The sequence below is a fragment of the Zonotrichia leucophrys genome, chromosome 12 (genome assembly GCF_028769735.1).
Source record: "Zonotrichia leucophrys gambelii isolate GWCS_2022_RI chromosome 12, RI_Zleu_2.0, whole genome shotgun sequence".
In the NCBI taxonomy this organism is placed as follows: domain Eukaryota; kingdom Metazoa; phylum Chordata; class Aves; order Passeriformes; family Passerellidae; genus Zonotrichia; species Zonotrichia leucophrys.
The window spans coordinates 16,306,282-16,324,660 of NC_088182.1; the positions used below are offsets into that span (position 1 = coordinate 16,306,282).

The window sequence follows — 18,379 nt, forward strand, 5'->3', positions numbered from 1 at the left end:
ACTAACATAGAAAGCCTAATTACTAACAAGAGAATTACCTTGGAGCCTGTGCTTTGAGTGTCCCTCATCCCCACTAAAGGAGGGAATGCTCTGGCACAGCCTGTACAACACTTTAGCATTAATCCACTGGAAATGCAACCATGCAGAGGCTGCTCTGGAACTGCCCTGGCACTGCAGAACATTTCAGCACTAATGCATGCACTAGGAACACCAGGCTGCCTCCAGGAGCTGTGTGATCACCTTGTATCTACCTAAAGCTTCTGAAACAAAGTGCAAAGGGTTAAGGTAAGCAACATTGAGTTTTACATGATAGTTGGGCTTAACTCACCTGCCATGCTGGTTTTTATTGTCTCTATACATGATATGCTGCTATTGGAGGTGAAACCACAGCTTGCTCTTGCCTAATTTAAACTGAGCTCTAAGAAGAATATGTTCTGAGTTTTACAGGTCATTTCAGGTCCTTCAGATTGGGTCAAACATTGGCACTATTACACTGATGCCCCACACACTGCCTAGCCTGAGCAGCTGCTTTCAGGCTCCTTTGCTGCAATGACACAGGAAAAAGGTGACAGAACCCCATTTTCTTCCCTGCAGTGGGTCAGTCTTGTGCCAGGGTGAGCAGATGAGCAGTGCTCTGTGCAGCTCAAGGCTGGGGAGCTGCTGCAGCACAGCCATCCTTGGGGCAGAGCCTGAGCTGGAACTGAAGGGTGGGTCCAAAGCTGAGGGTGCCATGGTGAAAGCTGCAGCTCTGTTTCCCTCAGGGATCACAGCCCCAGTGAACAGCTCTTACCTGGCTACAGCCTCTGCTTACCAGCAATGGTGTTCAGGGTCCTAGAAACAGATTTATATTGGGATCCAACTGTAACCTTTGAATTGTTCCACTTTAGCTGAAATTCAAAAATAGGACCCCTGGACCTTGGCACAACTCAAGGAAGAAAAGTGAAACACAGAGCCACCACTGTCCCTGTGCCAGAGAGCTGAGCTGGCAGTGCTGGCACCCAGTGCCAGGAGCCCTTCTGGGGCAGGGCCTGAGCTGGGAGACTCCAGCAGTGCAATGAGCAGCAATAACCCCTTCTTCCCAAAGGAAACCAAAGGAGGAGAGCTCCTTACAAATCCAGAAACCCTCCAGCTATTAGAAAGAGGAGGAAGGAAGGACTCTGCACAGCTGGGAAGTTTCCAGGTTTTTATGCTGTAACTTTACACACAATTCATATGCAAACAGCAGTGTCTGTGCTGAGCAAACAGTTTCATTTTCAGGCCAGGAGGAGGGAGCTAAAGATGAACTGAAGGTTACACAAAACTGGCTCAACCAGTTCCATGGCAGTGGAGAAGCAGGAAGGAATTTTGCTTGAGTGCTGGATTCCAAACTCGAAATGAGTCTGCCTTATCTGACAAGATAGAGCTGCAATTCATCAAATCCCCATCTCTGGTGCTGATCAGAGCCTGGCAGAAACCAGGCTCTGGTCTGTCAGTTCCTCCTAACCTACCAGAACAGTGGGAGACCATTTCAGTGATCAAATAGTGGATGATTACATTTATGGCATTAGAAACACACTGTTGCTTTAGTTCAGACCTCACCTCTTTCCCCACTGCTGCATGGGGTGGGTGGTTGTGCTGCCAGGGCCCCCGGAGCTGCTGGGTTTGGGCTCCTGTTCCAGGAACTGTTCCTCCCCACCTGAGCAGTTCCTGACTTCAGTCACATCACCCTGGCTGGGGTGCAGTGCTAGTGCAGAGCAGGAGCTCCTGCAAACACTCCGAGTTCCCAGATGGGCCCATGGCACAGCTGATGGACGTGAAGGGAGAGGCAAGGCTTTGTCTGATCTGTTTTATTTCTTCAGGGCTGAATGTGTGAGAGGTGATGCTTTGGTAATGTGTTGTCAGGATTTCCTCCTGCAATCAGAGATGCAAAGGAAGGGCTGCAGGGGGCAGGGGGTGACTGGCTCACCTGTTCCCAGGGCTGGCATGGGCCCCTCTGGGTTAGATTAACGCTGTCTCAACACACATTGTGGAACAAAGTTACTTCATACAGTTACCTTTGGGTTTTTTAGCATTGTATGTCTTTGAAATCTTCAAATTGTCTTCTTCCACCCTAATTTAATGAGAAAGCTGTTTAACTCTTTGTTCTAGGAGTCTCTTACTGTTCTTTTGTCATTTTAAAATCACTGTACTTTTACAGAGCTGTGAAATGAATTGGATTTTTATGGACTTGATTTTGACAGTGCATGATCTTTTAACAATTTCCAGGAATCTAGAAAATGTTAAGAAGATAAACCACTCTGGTACATTAATGATTCAGAAAGATAAATTTATAATGAAATCACTCTGTACATGTAACTATTTTATTTGGCATTTTTGTATTTAAATGGCTGTATTTATTTTCATGTCATGACAATTTATATATAACGTGCCATAATTGTACAGATAGCATGTTTTATGAGTATGGTTTCTAAATGGAAAATAACTTAATGTTTATATTCAATAAAATTACAGACCGTGTAACACAATATCTTAATGAAAACTACTTTTGCAGTTGCTACCTGGTGTGAGCAGTGCTGGCCTTCAGTGGGCCGAGCCCAGCGCTCGGATCAGGCTCTCCAGGGCAGCCTCGATGCCGAGGAGCCGCAGGGCGCTGCGGAAGCTGCCGGGGATGCTCCCCACGCTCCTCGTGCTCTGCTCCAGCACTGCAGGACAAACACAGCACGCAGGTTAGACAGGCTTTGCGAGCCCCTGGAGATTGCACAGGAGCTGAACTGTGCTGAATTGGGCTGGGTTTGTGTGGCTGGAGTTCCGTGGCCAAAACCAGGGCCAGGCAGTTCAGGAACAGTCCCTGAAGTGACTGAGATTACCTTGCTCTGGTACTTTGGGCAGCAGGTCCAGGACAGGTGTAGTGGTCCCTTCTTCATCAAGATGGATCTTCCAGACCATCACCAGTTCAAACCTGTAGCAGGTGCACAGCAAAGGCAGCTCAGGTTAAAGCTGCTGCTTTGAGGCTCCTTCAAAGCCAAAAGTGCAGCAGTCACGGGGCTCAGCCTCGTGCTCTGCAACAAAACCCACCTCACATAATGCCACAAACCATCTCTGCATTTGGGAAGCAGCAACACATCAATCCAGTGACAAGGAAAGGCTCTGGCTACATCCAGATTTGCACAGGGCAGTAAAAGCGAGAGGAAAGCAAAGGAGAGAGAGCACTGAGTGTCCCCTGGCTCTTCCCCTCATGTAATATCTGCACTCAGAGCAGGTGCTGAGAACAGGAATCTTGTTTCAGAAGTGTTGGCATAAATGGTGATGTGCTGGGTTTGGAATAAGGGCTACCCTGCTATTCATGGCCTTTTAGACTAATGGCAGGTAGAATCTGTCCAAGGCCTGCAGTTCTTTGCTTAAAAAAGAAAGCTGAACAACATCATTACTTCTTCAGGATAGTGTTGGTTGTGCAAGGCCAGCCACGATTCCCAGCTGTCACAGTGGGATGGGATCCCTGCACCATCCCAAGGGAAAGGTGAGGCAGGAGCTGAGTCCAGAACAGCACCCACAGCAGAGCTGCTGCTTTACAGCTCCCTTGGTTCCCTCCAACCCTCACCTCCCCTACTGGAGGAAAGGCTTTCCCAATCCAAAGCTGTCTGCACGCTGAGTCACTGTGAGGAGCAAGGCCCCTTTCTCAACCCATCATGACTCCAAGAGTTTCCCCTTCCAATGTGATTTGTCAGCCTTTTGCCACTTCATTTTTACAAATCCTTTGGGAATTTGTGCACAGCTTGTTCTGGGATTTTGCAAACAAATTTCTATGCCAGTCTGTTTTCTACCGAGCCACTGAAATGACTTTTATATTGCTGTGTTTCATGACTGTGGGTGAGAGGGAATGAGGGTAATGGGATTGGCACCTGGCACCAGAGGAGAAAGTGTAAAATAAAGCAAGTTCTACCCTGTGTGGAATAGTTTAACGACAATTCATTCCTGCATCCCCAAGTTAAAGCATTTAGTTTTAAAGGGCAAGTTTGGCTGAATGAAGCAGCACCATCTATTAGGGTTTGTTTGCTAATTCTACACACAAACAAAATGAAGGGAGCTGTGCCTTATTGCCATGTAAATGAAAGCATGTTAAAGCAAGGAGAAGGGAATGGTCTGATCCTGTCACAGAGTAGTTACTTTTCATGACACTGACACTGATAGTTAGACCATTTAACTGTAAGGATTTTTTTCCCCTGCTGAAAATCCCAAATGAACATCTCTCATGGGGAGGCCAAACAAATCCCATGTACCTGGTAGTTAATAATTCCTTATCTAAGTGATTTCCTTCGAAAACAATGGAAAAGTGGAGCCACAGCTGCTTTGCTTCCATTGCACAGTGAATGCCCTTTTCCTTCTGTTCTTTAATGGCAAGGAGCTGGGCTTTGCTGGGATGGGATCCCTGCACCTCCTGCCACAGCTACAGCACAAGGCTGCTGCCCTGCCTGTGCAGTCCCTCACCTGTGTAAACACAGAAATGCATTTACTGCCTTACCCAGGAACTTTGGGGTTCCTTAGAATTATAAAATCTCCCAGCAGTCCCTCTGGAAGGGTCACAATGTCAGGATACTTGGTCTGTGAACAAAAAAGTTCAATTGATTAATAAAAATCACAGCAGATAAGGTGGTTCCTACCCAGCCACAGTGGGTTGCACTAAGTTAAGAGTAACAATATTCATTCTCTGAAATTCTGACCTGTTGGTTTCTTTTTTTTTTAAAGATCCTTACATAAAACCCAGGAAATCTTGAAAGAAAAATTTTATTTTAACTAAATTTGTTAATTAGATTTAATAACAGTTTATAATACATCATCATGCCACCCCCCTGCCTCTGTGAGTGATGACAGGTCACTGGTACACTCTGCTTTGAGATGGATACCAAACTTTGAAAGAGTAATTGAGCCAATGAAATACCAAAATAACCAATGTTAGCAACAAATGGGACAACAGCAACATGATCAAACATGAAAGTACTGGCTCCTATTAAAATTCCATGTTTCTGGGAATTATTTTCAGTTCCTACAATGTGCAAAGGTTGATGGTTGCTCCATTGCTTTGTTAGTCCATCTCATGTGTTCCACAGGTCTTGTGAAAGCCTCAGAAGTTCAGAGCTCCTTTAAAAGCTCTCCCAGCTCTGTATGGGTGCTGCAGGTGCCAGGTTCCCCAGAGAATGGGGCATGCCCAGACCCCCAGCACCAAGGAACAGCCTCCTGCAGGGATTGCTGCTGGGAAAGGAAGCAGAATGGAGCCCCAGACTGCAGGGCTGTGCTCTTGTCCTGCCTCGTGTGCTGGACACAAAGCTTTGTTCCAAACCCTGCAGTTTATAAAGTGTGAAAAGTCTCAGCCTGAATCATTCCACAGAGCTCCCAGGACAAGCAGCAGCTCTTATGGAAAAGGAGCAGGAGAGCTCAGCTTGGAGCAGCACTGGAGAAAATGAGTTTGGTTTTATGGGATTACACCTCATCTGGCAGGGCAAAATTGCTACCAGATGTGACCTTGCTCTGGTTTAGGAATTTCTGACAAACTGAAGGGGGCTGTGCAGGATGCCAAATGACATACAGCACATGGAATTTGCTCATTTTGATTTCTACCCAGGATCCAGTCCTGTATTGACTGAGGGGATAACAACCATGGTTTATGCTGGGAACACAGACACCGAAGGGAGGACACCGAGCAGGGCAGTTCCAGTGTCAGAAGTGTGGCTGATCAAGGCTCACTCAGCCAGCACAGCAGGGATCCTCTTCCAGCTTTACTCCCTGTTGTCAAATTATGCCCATTTGATAACAAAACAAGTTTTCCAGGCTTTCCTCCTCAATAACCCAAGCCTGATTTCCACCATGGGCCTCTCCTTGCCTGGTGTTAGAGGCCTGGGAGGATCCAGGGATCCCTTAGCTCCAAGCTGTGGATACAGGAAATGCAGGATTAGCTTCTGCCTGGGACTCAGCGTGTGCATCCCTCATTGACAAGGGATCCCGAGTATCCCAGAGCTGAACACCGAGTCACACTTCACCCACCCACACCCAGACATTGGCAACCAGCACAGCAAACAGAGCAGAGGAACCAGATAAGAGCTACAATGGCCAAAACAAAATTAAATCCTTCCAGGGCTGTCTCAGGAGTTCCTGTGCAGCTGACACGTTCCCCCAAAGCTTGGGGGGGAATATTTATGTCCTATAGAGGCCAGAGGCAACTCAAAGAAAGCCCAGTGCATGATTTTCTGTGGCAGAGCTTCCCTGTAGCTGGGAGAGGGAGCTCAGTGAGTTCTGCACACAGCCAGGGCCGTTCTGTGCCTTCCCTCAGTGCCGGGGTTCTGGCAACCAACCCGTACGCTGTGAGAAGCCAATCCTGTGTGAAATTCACAGGATTTGGGATAAAATCCAGCTTTTCAGTGGGAAAGGTTATATTTTAGCTATCCACAAAACACACAAAAAGCCAAACCACAAATACCTACATGCCTGTTTGCTGTAACCCAGCCCCAGATCCGTGCGAGGATCCCGCTGCCATTCCCACCTTCCACCAACACCCACGGGGGCAGGAGCAAAGCACCACACCCAGCACCAAGCAGCACCTCAAACACTGACAGCTCCAGGATGAACTCTGGGAAATGCAGTCACGCCATCTGCCTCCAACTCCACACAGAAAATACTGAATACAGGCTCTGGATCCCACAGATAAAAACGTGGGGATCTGAGCAGCCAGGCACAGGGTGGGCATGGGCAGATCCCAATCCCAAACCCTCCCTGGGTACCACATCACCACCTCTTCTTTGCTGAGCAACTTTCCAAGTTTTCCTTGAGGAAAAGAAAAGCTGAGCAATAAAACCAGAGTAACAGAAAGAGCTGAGCCACTGAAAGGTCTCTTGGGAAAGTCAGGAGCTCCTGAGGGATCTCGTAAACCAGGGAAAGAGATCCCATCAAGGACGTGATAGCAGATGGGAAGGATCAGCTCAACTGCATCAAGCAAAACCTGACTTTCATCAAGAAATCTTTCCTCAGATGACTCTTAAATGTCAGCTTATGATCAAAACCAAAAGTCCAAGCTATTATTACCCCTAGACGGAAATTGCTTTTCCAGCTCCTCCAGGAGTCCAAGCAGGGAATCTTATGGGAACTTTTGTCTCAAACCACAAAGGGACCGTGGTGATGGAATGCACAGCTTTGTCTTGCTCCCATGACAGATTTTACACACACACCAAGCCATCCCAGGGAATAAACTTGCAGCAGCTATTTCTCAACAACATACATTATTCTGCAGCTGCACTGCAATATTCTGCACACAAAATCTCTGCTAAGGAAAATGTCATAAATGTCTTCAGCTTAAAAGCTGTAGCTACAAATACAAAGCAAAATTGGCAAGAGAGATTCCAGATAAAAGCAGATAAATTGCTTCTGTCCCACTTAGCAAGAAAACACACAACTGCTCCCAGCTGGACCAACAGCTCCCTTTTACTGGTAATTCTGAACTTGCTGCTCTGGAAGAAGGATGTGTATAAAGATTATGGCACCAGAGTTCCTCTATAGAGAGAAGCAATTTCTAAACCTGCCCAGGAGGCTCTGACTTGGGTGATTTCTCTGTATGGTTTGCTCCCCCTGAAATCACACAAGAGTGGGAGCACCAAGACCTCAAATCCCAGCAGAGCCATAACACCAGTAATTTTTAAATGAATTTCACTAAAGCAACAAAGGCACATTTAAAAAGTGGAAATTTCTCACTTTGTGCAACTAAAGGAACTGTAACCAAGAACCCTTCAACTAAATTACACCCCATAGAAACACTGTATGGCTTGGATTGGATTTATGAAGCTTCACCACTCGTAATTAAGAATAAATACAGCTCCATTTTCCTATCTTGAGGGAAAGTTCCTCAAGCAAACCAGTCCTGCTGGTGATCCCTGTGCTGCCAACCACCCAAACCTCCGGCGCCGGCAGAACCAAGGGCGAGAGGGGCACGAGGGCAAAGTGGCTTTGTCCAAAATGATAAAGTGGCTTTGTCTAAAATGATAAAGTGATGTTTTCCAAAATGATAAAGTGGTTTTGTCCCCGTGGCAGTCCCAGCCCACCCCCCATCCTCAGCCAGGCTCAGCCCTCTGCTTTTAAAACTAAAATCACAAGTGACACGACCAGCATGCAAGTCTCACTTTTTAGAAGAGGAAAGGAGAATTTTGGGAGCAGATTTGAGGGCCTATAAGAAGGTCTGACAATGGCAGGTAGTGACAGCACACAGGGAAGTGCATCCCCCCGCCAGAGGGCAGGGACAGATGGGGCATTGGAAGGAATCATTCCCTGTGAGGGGGCAGCCCCTGGCACAGGTGCCCAGAGCAGCTGTGGGTCCCTGGCAGTGCCCAAGGCCAGGCTGGATGGGCTTGGAGCACCCTGGGACAGTGGGATGAGAGGAACTTTAAAGGTCCCTTCCAACCCCAGGCACCCTGGGATTCTATGCATGACAGTGTGAATGTCACCCTGCACAGGGCAGATCTTTGCAAACATTGACCAGAATCTCTGCCAGGCTCAGGACACCCCTGGCTCCCTCCTGCAGCACAGGCACAGCTGGTTACTGGGATAAAAACTGCCCTGCACCCCCCTGGTTCAGACCTGCCCACATCTGGGATTTGGCTCCTTGATCCCTTTGCCAAGATCCAATCTCGCAGCTGCCTCCTGTAGATCAGCCCTGCACAGGTCCCTGAGAGCACTGACCAGCAGCCCCAAATCTAGGCTGCTAAAACACAAACAAACCCACATCCCCACAGGGACTGGAGGATTTTCTCAAAATCTCAGAGGTGAAGAATGGGTCCTGATGTGAAAATAAAACATTGCTCAGTTCTGTTTCAGTCTCTATGCAATACTGCATAGGGAAATGTAAGATAACAGCAATTAGGAATCAATCAGATAATCCCCATAACCAATAACACATCTGAAATCATACCATTACCAAGCACTACAACACTGAACTGTCAATTCAGAGTCTGCAACAGCTGAGAAACCTTTAAACAACAGAAAACTGGAGAAATCATGTCACACTAGGGCCTGTGCTCATTGCCAGTGAAATTCCTTTCCTTTCCTTTCCTTCCTTCCTTCCTTCCTTCCTTCCTTCCTTCCATTTCCTTCCTTTCCATTTCCATTCCTTCCTTCCTTTCCTTTCCTTTCCTTTCCTTCCTTTCCTTTCCTTTCCTTTCCTTTCCTTTCCTTTCCTTTCCTTTCTTTCCTTTCCTTTTTCCTTTCCTTTCCTTTCCTTTCCTTTCCTTTTCCTTTCCTTTTTCCTTTCCTTTCTTTCCTTTCCTTTTTCCTTTCCTTTCCTTTCCTTTCCTTTCCTTTCCTTTCCTTTCCTTTCCTTTCCTTTCCTTTCCTTTCCTTTCCTTTCCTTTCCTTTCCTTTCCTTTCCTTTCCTTTCCTTTCCTTTCCCCTTGATTACAGCCTCTCTTTTTTGGCCCCTGCTCTATTTCCATTACCATTTATTTTCCTCCTTCCATATTTCCATAACATTATTATTTTTCGTGCTTGACTCCCCTGAGTTTACATGATTCAGTTTGTCACTATGCTCACAATGTGACCAATAATTTTCCATAATTTTTGTATTTTTCCTAATTGGATCTAGGCTGTAGGTCTACAGAAGAGCCAACCCAGCATAACCAAGGCCTGAGTACACAAAATTCTGTGTCTCATTTCCTTTCAATATCACTTTGTCATATGGCAACCATGTGTTTATCTGCAACTTAATTACAGCAGACTGGGAATAAATTAAAATACATACTGGAGGTTTATTTTTGTGAGGAAAAATAGAATTAAATGAACATGAAACCTCAGGAAGAACAGGAAGGGGTAGATAATAAACAGAGAACACAGAGGCTGCAGATGCTTTTTTTCCACTTTTTTTTGCTGGGCAAGAGAAAAACCTTCTCTCCAGTATTTCTCTTTAAAATTGTTCACCAGTTTATGAATGTTTTAAGCCCTACATTTTCCAGCTTAAAATTCTTGGGCTTTTCTGGCATTTTATTTAAATTTTAAAATACACTGAGCTGGCAGGGCCAAGCCCAGGGCACAGGAACTCCTTGGGATGCTCTGGAGGGCACTGACACTGCCCCAGGACATTTATTTGGGGGAATACCCAGAAAACCAGCAGAGCTCAGCAGTTCTGTTCTCCCTCCACAACTTCACTGACATATCAGTTTTCATTCTGTTTTCATTCTGTTTATTTTGAGTCCCCTGCCCTCCCTCTGCAGCTTGGTATAATTAAATATTTTTGATGATAAACTTCATGAACAGCACCATTTGGAAGTAGCAGAGATGTCCAATTTAGCAAGAGATGATGAGCAGCCAAGGACAATACAGAGATGAAAAATTATGGAAGGAAAAAAGATGTCATATTGCAGAGCAGCATGAAGCATCAACAATTTGGGAAGGAAGAATTGTGAGCCAAATTTTCAATAATCTGAAGGAAGTAGACTGCAGGAAAGGCATTTTTAGGAGACAAATTAAGCCAAGTTTGTGTTTTCTTCCATTACAACAGAAGTAAGATACCTCACAGATCTTTATTTTTTTTCTGTATAAAAGTTGCTGCAAGATTCCCTGTAAGCCTTTTTGAAGTTTCAATAAAAGGATCCAGAATTGCATAAAGCAACTTGGATTTGAAATACCACACAAAAGTTGATTATCAAATGTGGCCCAACTTGCTTTTGTAGTTTACATTATCAAGCTCACCCAGACAGCACAATTTAAACATCAGCTAAATAAAAGCATCTGAATTTAGTTAATGACTTGGCTCTAACACTGTGTTAGTTTTTTCCCAAGTAGGCAGATTAATTTAAAAAATAAACCATAGGATATAATGAAGAACATCTAGTTCATCTAAATTAGCTCAAGGTTAGACATTTACTTTTAAAAAAGTGTGATTAAAGAAAGTTTTTAAACAAGGTACTCAGCTCATGTTCATCATTTACTGTTGTGGTTTTTTAATCTTTCTTGAAGGTCTCAAGAGTTATTTGCTTCTGTGTGGGTAAATTTATCTTACCTGGTAAAGAGAGATATATCCACAGACCTGCCTGGAACATGCAAAATAGCATTTTCATTTCTGCCCAGGAGCTGTCAGCTGCTGGAGGGGTCAGTCTGTCCCTCAGAGCAGTGTCCCACAGCAGAGGGGCTTTGGCCAAAGTGCCTGTGCTGTCCCGTTGGTGCTGGAGCAGCCCAGCCCTGCCCTGCCCTGCCCTGCCCGGCCCGCAGGAGGAACCTGGGCTGGCACAACACACCCACAGCCCTGTGGGACTGGCACTGCAGCAAAGCTGAGCTCCAGCTGCAGCTCCACCTGCATTTGCTCTCAGTGAGGAACAGCAGAGCCCACAGCTCCTCCTGAATGTGCACAACAATCACCCACCAGCTCCCGAAAATCAGATTTTCCTTTAACATACACAGCTCTGTCCATGTGCATCCTCCTTTCACAAATACCTCTGCAGTATTTCTGTTATTCTTCTTGAGCTTTACAAAAAGGTTTAACACCTGCATTAGGTAAAAAGTGAAGCTTTACCTATAAACCTATGTTTCCTATAAAACACTGAAATCCTTCCCACAAGACATCCATCCTCTTTTAATGGTTCTACAAAACATTACATTTTGGACAGACTCCACAGAAATTTGCCACCCAGTAGCTTTCATTTCTCTGGTTATTTACAATTCTCAGCTGCTTATGTGAAAATAAATACCAGCATGCAGTGCTGAAGTGCCTGTTGCTATCAACAAGGGCAGGAACGGGTCCAGCTGAAAAGCCCTTGGAAGCTTTGAACCCACTGAATTCTTTTCATGTCAGACCCAAACACAGCCCTTCAGATCTGGCTGTCAACAACACATTTCAGATTTCCAAACACATCCTTAGCACAAACAAGAGGGACACAGGAAATATTCTTGAGAAGACACAAACATCTGCAAGAAGAGATCCACCAATTTATAATTATTGTATGTGTGTGAGTGTAAAGTTGTCAATCCACTGCTAAATCACAGGCTTGCAAAATTGGTCAGCTATCCTCAAACTTTGATCTACTCAATCAATTCCATAAGAAAGCCACAAAAGCTCCCCAAAAAAACAAAACAGAAGCAAAAATAAGGAATACTGAAAACCCGTAGCACTGTATGTGTGCAAACTTTGTTATACTTTTGATCAAATCTCTCACAACAAATTAGAGAGATTTGGTCAAAAATATAACAAAGTCTGCACACATACAGTGCTACAGGTTTTCATTGTTCCTTATTTTGACTCAAGTATTTGTGTAGAAATGAATTCAGGGCAGCAGGGAGAATTCTTTAGTGTATCCAGGAGGAGAAATCAGAGGCAGCTGCCAGGCAAAAACATCTCCTTATGCTCCACCTTATTTGGTTTACAAAGGCCAAGGCTGCGCTGCCAGGAATGTTGTGTGATGCATGTGGATAAATATTTGTTTCATTGCTTAGGTACTGCAGCAACACAAAGAGCCCTCACTGACAATAGCAGTGCAGCTGCCAGTGCATTTCATTCACTCTCAATGCAAACTTCAGGCATTTCATAATTTGAATTTCAATTGCTGGCCTTGCAGAAACATTTCAAAAGTGTTGGTAACAATATGTTTTGTTCTGGTAGAGGCCCAGTTGAAAGGAAAGCTGTTAATATTAAAACTTTCTCTTTTTCCTTTTTCAGTTTCCCAAGCAATCAGTTCAGCTCTCCTGTGTTTTTAAAGCTCGAAGGAAGTAAAGAGATGCAAACATTCCTGTGTGCAAACGTGGTGAATGTTTCAAGTTTTCCTTGTGTACCAAGCAGGAGCTTGGTTCTGGAAGCTGAGGAATGATGCCTGCTGCAGCCTGGATCCTGGAGCAGCAACCTTTCCCAGCCTTTCACACAGACACATCTGAGGAAGGAGCCCTCAACCCTCTCGAGTAAAAACAGTTCAAGAAGGAGGAAATTAAAGCAACAGACAGAAGGAAGATTTCCATTCCCAGAATTTAAACATGGAGCTGCCCCCAGCTCATATAAAAAACAAGACTGTAGCACTCAGTCTCCATTCCCAAAGCCAGGCCCAGTCCCACAGCAGGAACTAAAAGGGACATCCAGACAATGCCATGGAAAACTCGAGAAGAAAGGCAAGCACCATAATGTTTAAAATGGAGTTCTGGATTACTTCAATATTCATTTTTCCACTGCAGAAAGACCTCTGGATGACTCTTCCCAAACACACTGAGCTCTAACATCTGAGGCCTCCAGCATATTCTTCACCTTTGGCTTTTCCTATTTCCCCCCTCCCTGTTCTGGACTCAGCTCCTGCATTAACATTTCTTGCAGCTGCCCCTGCCAGTGCAGAAGTAGCACTGTCTAGACTATGCACATATTTGTGCCTCCTAAAACCTCTTAAAATAATTCCAACTGTAGCTCTACAGCTCCTAGACCTCCAAAATCACATTTCTGATCTCTAGCATATCCCTATGAATTCAGAATTATTGTCTAACTGTTCAATCCTTATTAACTCACAGGATCTTTCATGCTAATTCCCATGAGGCAAAAATACCATAACATTCAGTTCCCAAAGTACTTGCTGGGAATGGACCTCATAAAATGTCCCAACTCACAGAAACAAATCAGTTTATTCCACCTTGGACCATTCACGTTGTGTAATAGAAGCAAAGGCCATGAAACACAGAAAAAATAGCAAATAAATCATAGAAAAGTACAATATCCAGGGCTGGGACCCACAGGGATCATTGACATCAAAGCCTGTGCAAGCATTTCCACAGGGATAGTCCAACAGGGAAGCTGGGATTGTCTTGGTACAACAGGAATTACAAGGGAACCCAGCTCTGCCCCCAGCCCCAAACTTCTCCTCATCCTGTATCACTAAAACAAAACTCAGTGTTTCAGAAATAACTCTACTTGTTCTCCAGCCATGTGATGATTCCCCCAGTTCCCAAAGGAAAGGGAACACGCAGCATTTAATGTGAAGAACAGAGAGAAATCATAATAAAAATGATTGGCAAAGTCTGTCTGATCCTGGGAAAAAACCAAAGCACACCAATGTTCTCCTTCAACAAGACATGTTTATAAACCATACCCAGAGCCATCCAGAAAAACAGAATCTGCTCAGAAGTCTTTTTTGTTTGTTTTTAACATTTCCCTGCTGGAAGACAACACAGGGGAAGCTGTGCTGGAGTGTCAGGAGATACACAACTCCTGTTTGTTTGGAGTGGCCAAAGTTTGGCCACAAATGCCCATCAGACCATAAAGAAAACATAATTAATCCCTTAATGGGTGCTTTCAACTTGCAGTCAATTCTGAATTTTGTGCACTCTGGAATTATAAATCTCCAGAAAGGTGATAATCAGAAATACCAATATGGTATTAATAGTTACATTCAAAAATTAGATATCTGTACAGACATACACAAATGTATTCTGCCATTCTGTCCCTCCAGACTCTCGCTGCAGAACTGCTGTACAAATAATTTTTGTCATTGTCCACTAATTCACCCAAACAAACCATTTGATGCTACTGTTTGTAATGGGAAAAACATGAATCAACAGGCAAAGACAACTAATTTTTAAATCTAAAAGGAAACCACAGCAAACTTTGTTATTGTCCTCAAAGTGTCTTCTTGTCCCTGCTGCCAACAAATCCTTCGTTTTGACTAAAATGCTTCAAAATATTTGTGTCCTCAGTTTACATCTCCTTCCTGAGACAGTCTCTCAGTGGACAGGCATCCTGTTACTAATTCCTGCTTAAATTTAAAACCAAGGGGAAAACATGTGAGGCCCCAAACAACAGGGATATCAGCAGCAAGCCACAGGAACCCAGCCCTGTATCCCCACTGACATTTCAAACCACCAGCTTTATCTGTAAGATCAAGCTCAATTTGCACATGTCAGTTCTGATACAGTCTCAGATGGAAATAGTGCACAAGAGAATCTTAAAAAAAGATGCATTCACTTTTTAGAGAAGTACATAGTGTTTTATATGGAAATGGAAAGTGCAACCAAGCACGAGGAAGAAAATAGAAACCAGATGAGAAGAGCAAGCAAATAGAGAAAGACCACTAGAATAATTACATACTCTTATTTTCTATAATTAATATATTTAAAATGCAGACTTCTCTATATTTAATTTTTTCAGTATTTCCTATATATAAATGACATATTTCTAGATAGAGTTATTTAAAACAGAATTTTCTCTCTGTTCACTATAGCCCAATCTTTATTTAAGAGAAACACTGTCCCTGTGCTCTGGTGGGATGTAGCTGCCTTTTGAAGAAATGGAACTGGGTATGAGAAATAAAAACATCAATGAAAATCTATGGAGGCTTATGGCTCATGCTGGAAACTGAACAACTGCTGCAAAACACAATTATTTCAGAGAACAGTTGGAAACCTCCAAGTTCTATTGATGAGTAACAATGCTCATTGCTGGCACAGGAGGGAACCAAGCCCAGGCTGAGCTCTTTGTGCTGCTTCAGACACACAGAGGATGTGCTGAGTTCAGTATTTTGGAAAAACACGAGTCAGCACATAGCTGAAATAGAACTACCCAACACACAGGGAAGTGTCACCATTTGAACCCCCAAAAAGAAGTGATGTTATCTGACAGAAAGGCAGGAGGACAGGGGAAAGCTTCCGTGTTTCCTTCCAATGGGGTTTAAAGCTGTATTTATTCAAGGTAGGTGGGCACCTTGCTTTGGACCACCACAGGGAATGAAATAATAAAGATTCCACCACATTTCTTCACTAATGCACATAGAGGCAATATGTAAAAGCTTAAATTTCAGGTAGCTCTGAAGAAAGGCTTTACAAATCACTTCATCTGTCTGGTCACTGGCATTTCAGATACAATGTGAGAAAAGCATACCACAAATTAAAACTGATGCTGTGGGATTGAACAGGAACCTAACCAAGAGACAATGAGTTGTGGCAATAATTAGTGCCCTCAGAAAATTGTTCTAATGAATATTAATATTCTGCAATTAGGATTCAGTTACAGTTGAAAATTAAGCTTTTTAAAATGTAAATACCTCCCAGCCACACACATCTCCCATTGCAAATTTAGGTTTATTCCCACCTAATGATGTACCCCATGCTTTTTGCAATGTATTGTTAATATCTGTAAATATGTGAAGGAAATCTGTGTTTAATATCTCAAGGTTTACCAGCAGTATTTCATCTTTTCCTATATTTTTTCCATAAGGATATTTGTGACCACAGATTGCAGAAGGAATGCAGTAACTGGTACAGGTTTCAGAAATGCACTGTGCTGCCAATCCCAAATTCCCCATCTCATGTTTTGTGCTGACTTTAACAGTTAGAACATTTTTTCCCCATTGCTACTTTTTTCCAACTATAAACTTGTGTGTTTGATGTTAAAAAGAGTAAACCACATAAGTAATTGCAAAGTTTAGGATTCTGTCTTTGTCTCTGATCAAAACCAGGCAGCAACCTGCATGGGTTCAACATGACAACTAAGAGTAAAGCAATTTAAAAATGTAATTACTTTCTCATATTTCATTGGCAGGTTAAAAAACTGCTGCAGTAATTTTCAGTTGTCTCTTTTTATTCCAATTCTTGAACAAAGCAGAAATAACCTCATATTCCTGAATACGGATGTGTTTTTTTGACTCATGGAAATGATATTATGATCAATGTTTTAATTAAATAACAGATCCAACTTCAACACAGCCCTTCTGTAAATAACACAGCAAGCCAAGAGGCATAAGTAAAATATCTATTCATGATATAATGTGAGAGAAAGCTGTTAAAAATAAGGATGACTGTGGAACATTTAAATCCATAGAATGTACTTTTGGTGCCAGGTGAGACATGGTAACAGGTACAAAGGTCTGGAGTTCCCACCAAGGAAATGGAGATTTTGCAAGCATATAAAATTATCAGAGGTCAGCATATGGCTACTGCTCACCTGTGGCACCAAGAGGGAGAGAACACAAAGGGTTCCAGGACAGAGATAAGAAAAGGAAAATTGTGTATAGGCAAGGGGCCACCGGCCTGTAGTGCCCCACAGCAGGCTGTAATTTCTCTGTATTTTTCATACATACAGAGTACTCTGGACTCTTCTATATTTTCTACACTTAAGTTGGTCTAATGATTTTTATTTTCAAGATATCCTTCTTCTATTCCTTCAGCCTGCTGGCTTTCTTTGATAACAAAGATATTACACTGCAGGCACCTTGAAGGCTTTTGAGAAAGTTTTCCCTCCTGTTTCACCATTCTCCATATATTTAAGTGGCCTTTCAAACAGAACATGAAAATCTATAAGCTCTTCTCAGCATCACAATTCTGTTAATTTATACATTCATTTGCCCTCCTCTGAGGTTTAGAACAGGGGCACAGTAGTGAATGTTTTTCCTCCCTCCATTGCCTCTACAGAAAGAAGCAAAATTGATAAAAAGGGAAACAACAGCAGTATTATTGTACACTGACTAACAGTTTTTGTTGTGAGAGGAAAAGAGAAGAATCCATGCCAGAGGCTCCAGCCTTCCACAGCCATTTCTCACCTCCTATGGCTCTTGCTCAAGACACAAACCAACAGTGGCAGTTTGCCCTCAGATATAAAATTATAAAAAGTTATTCTAATTATTTTTCACTGCTGTTTAGTCTGCCTCTTCTCTCCTCAAAGGACACAATTCCACATTGAGGCACTTTAACACACCAAAGCACTCCCATTGCACAACTCAGTCCAATGGCTGGCCATGGGATAGACAGGTATAACACAAATTGCAGATGAAGCAGAGATTGGCAGCTTGCTCTGCACTTTTGGATGAACCATTCCCATAAAACCAGTCAATATCAGATCCCCAAGGACACAGCAGTGTTTGCACTCACAGAGAAACCCAGCTGAACTCTGTATGTCTGAAAAAATTGCCATCCTAATCTGAACTTTAAGCAGAATATACAGCATTTTTTCTTTAGTTATCATGACAGGCAAGTTTATGTGGCAAATTTTAATGTAGATAACAATATTAAAGCAAATCTAATTATTACTCTAACACAGATTCAAATCTTATTGAAAGGCAGCAGATGATGTACACTCTCATACACATTATTTTTCCAATTAAAATTCCTAAATCTTCTTGATACCAGGCAGCCACAGGCCACTCTTTAACAGCTCCTACAATTTCCAAGTGTTACTGCTCATTGCTGGAAGGTGCAATGCCATTTTCATGAAGAGGGATCTGTGTCTTTGCAGATCCCTCAGGCTGTCTTTACTTCCTGAATAAAAGTTGAGAAGATAAGCAAGGGCCTCACAGACATCCAGTGAAAATCCTAAATCCCCTAAGCTGCCTGAAGGATCTCTCAAGGGGTGTGTGAAGCTACACCTCACTAATGAAGACTTGGGGCTGTTCAGGAGAAGAGAAGGCTCTGGGGACACCTCAGG

The 18,379-nt window shown here is 43.4% G+C and overlaps 1 protein-coding gene across 2 annotated transcripts in view; it reads right to left on the bottom strand.

Annotated features, from left to right (window-relative positions):
* Positions 1 to 2,284: 2,284 nt before the first annotated feature.
* Positions 2,285 to 18,379, bottom strand: part of CENPP (centromere protein P) — a 116,055-nt gene continuing 99,960 nt past the window's right edge. The window contains exons 7-9 of one of the 2 annotated variants that reach the window (XM_064723916.1): positions 4,499 to 4,578; positions 2,847 to 2,938; positions 2,285 to 2,681 (exon numbers count right to left, since the gene is read on the bottom strand). In XM_064723916.1, coding sequence (XP_064579986.1) covers positions 2,560 to 2,681; positions 2,847 to 2,938; positions 4,499 to 4,578 — 294 coding nt within the window. In that variant the 3' untranslated portion in view covers positions 2,285 to 2,559. The remainder of the gene's footprint in view (positions 2,682 to 2,846; positions 2,939 to 4,498; positions 4,579 to 18,379) is intronic. The other variant, XM_064723917.1, reaches the window with a different exon arrangement.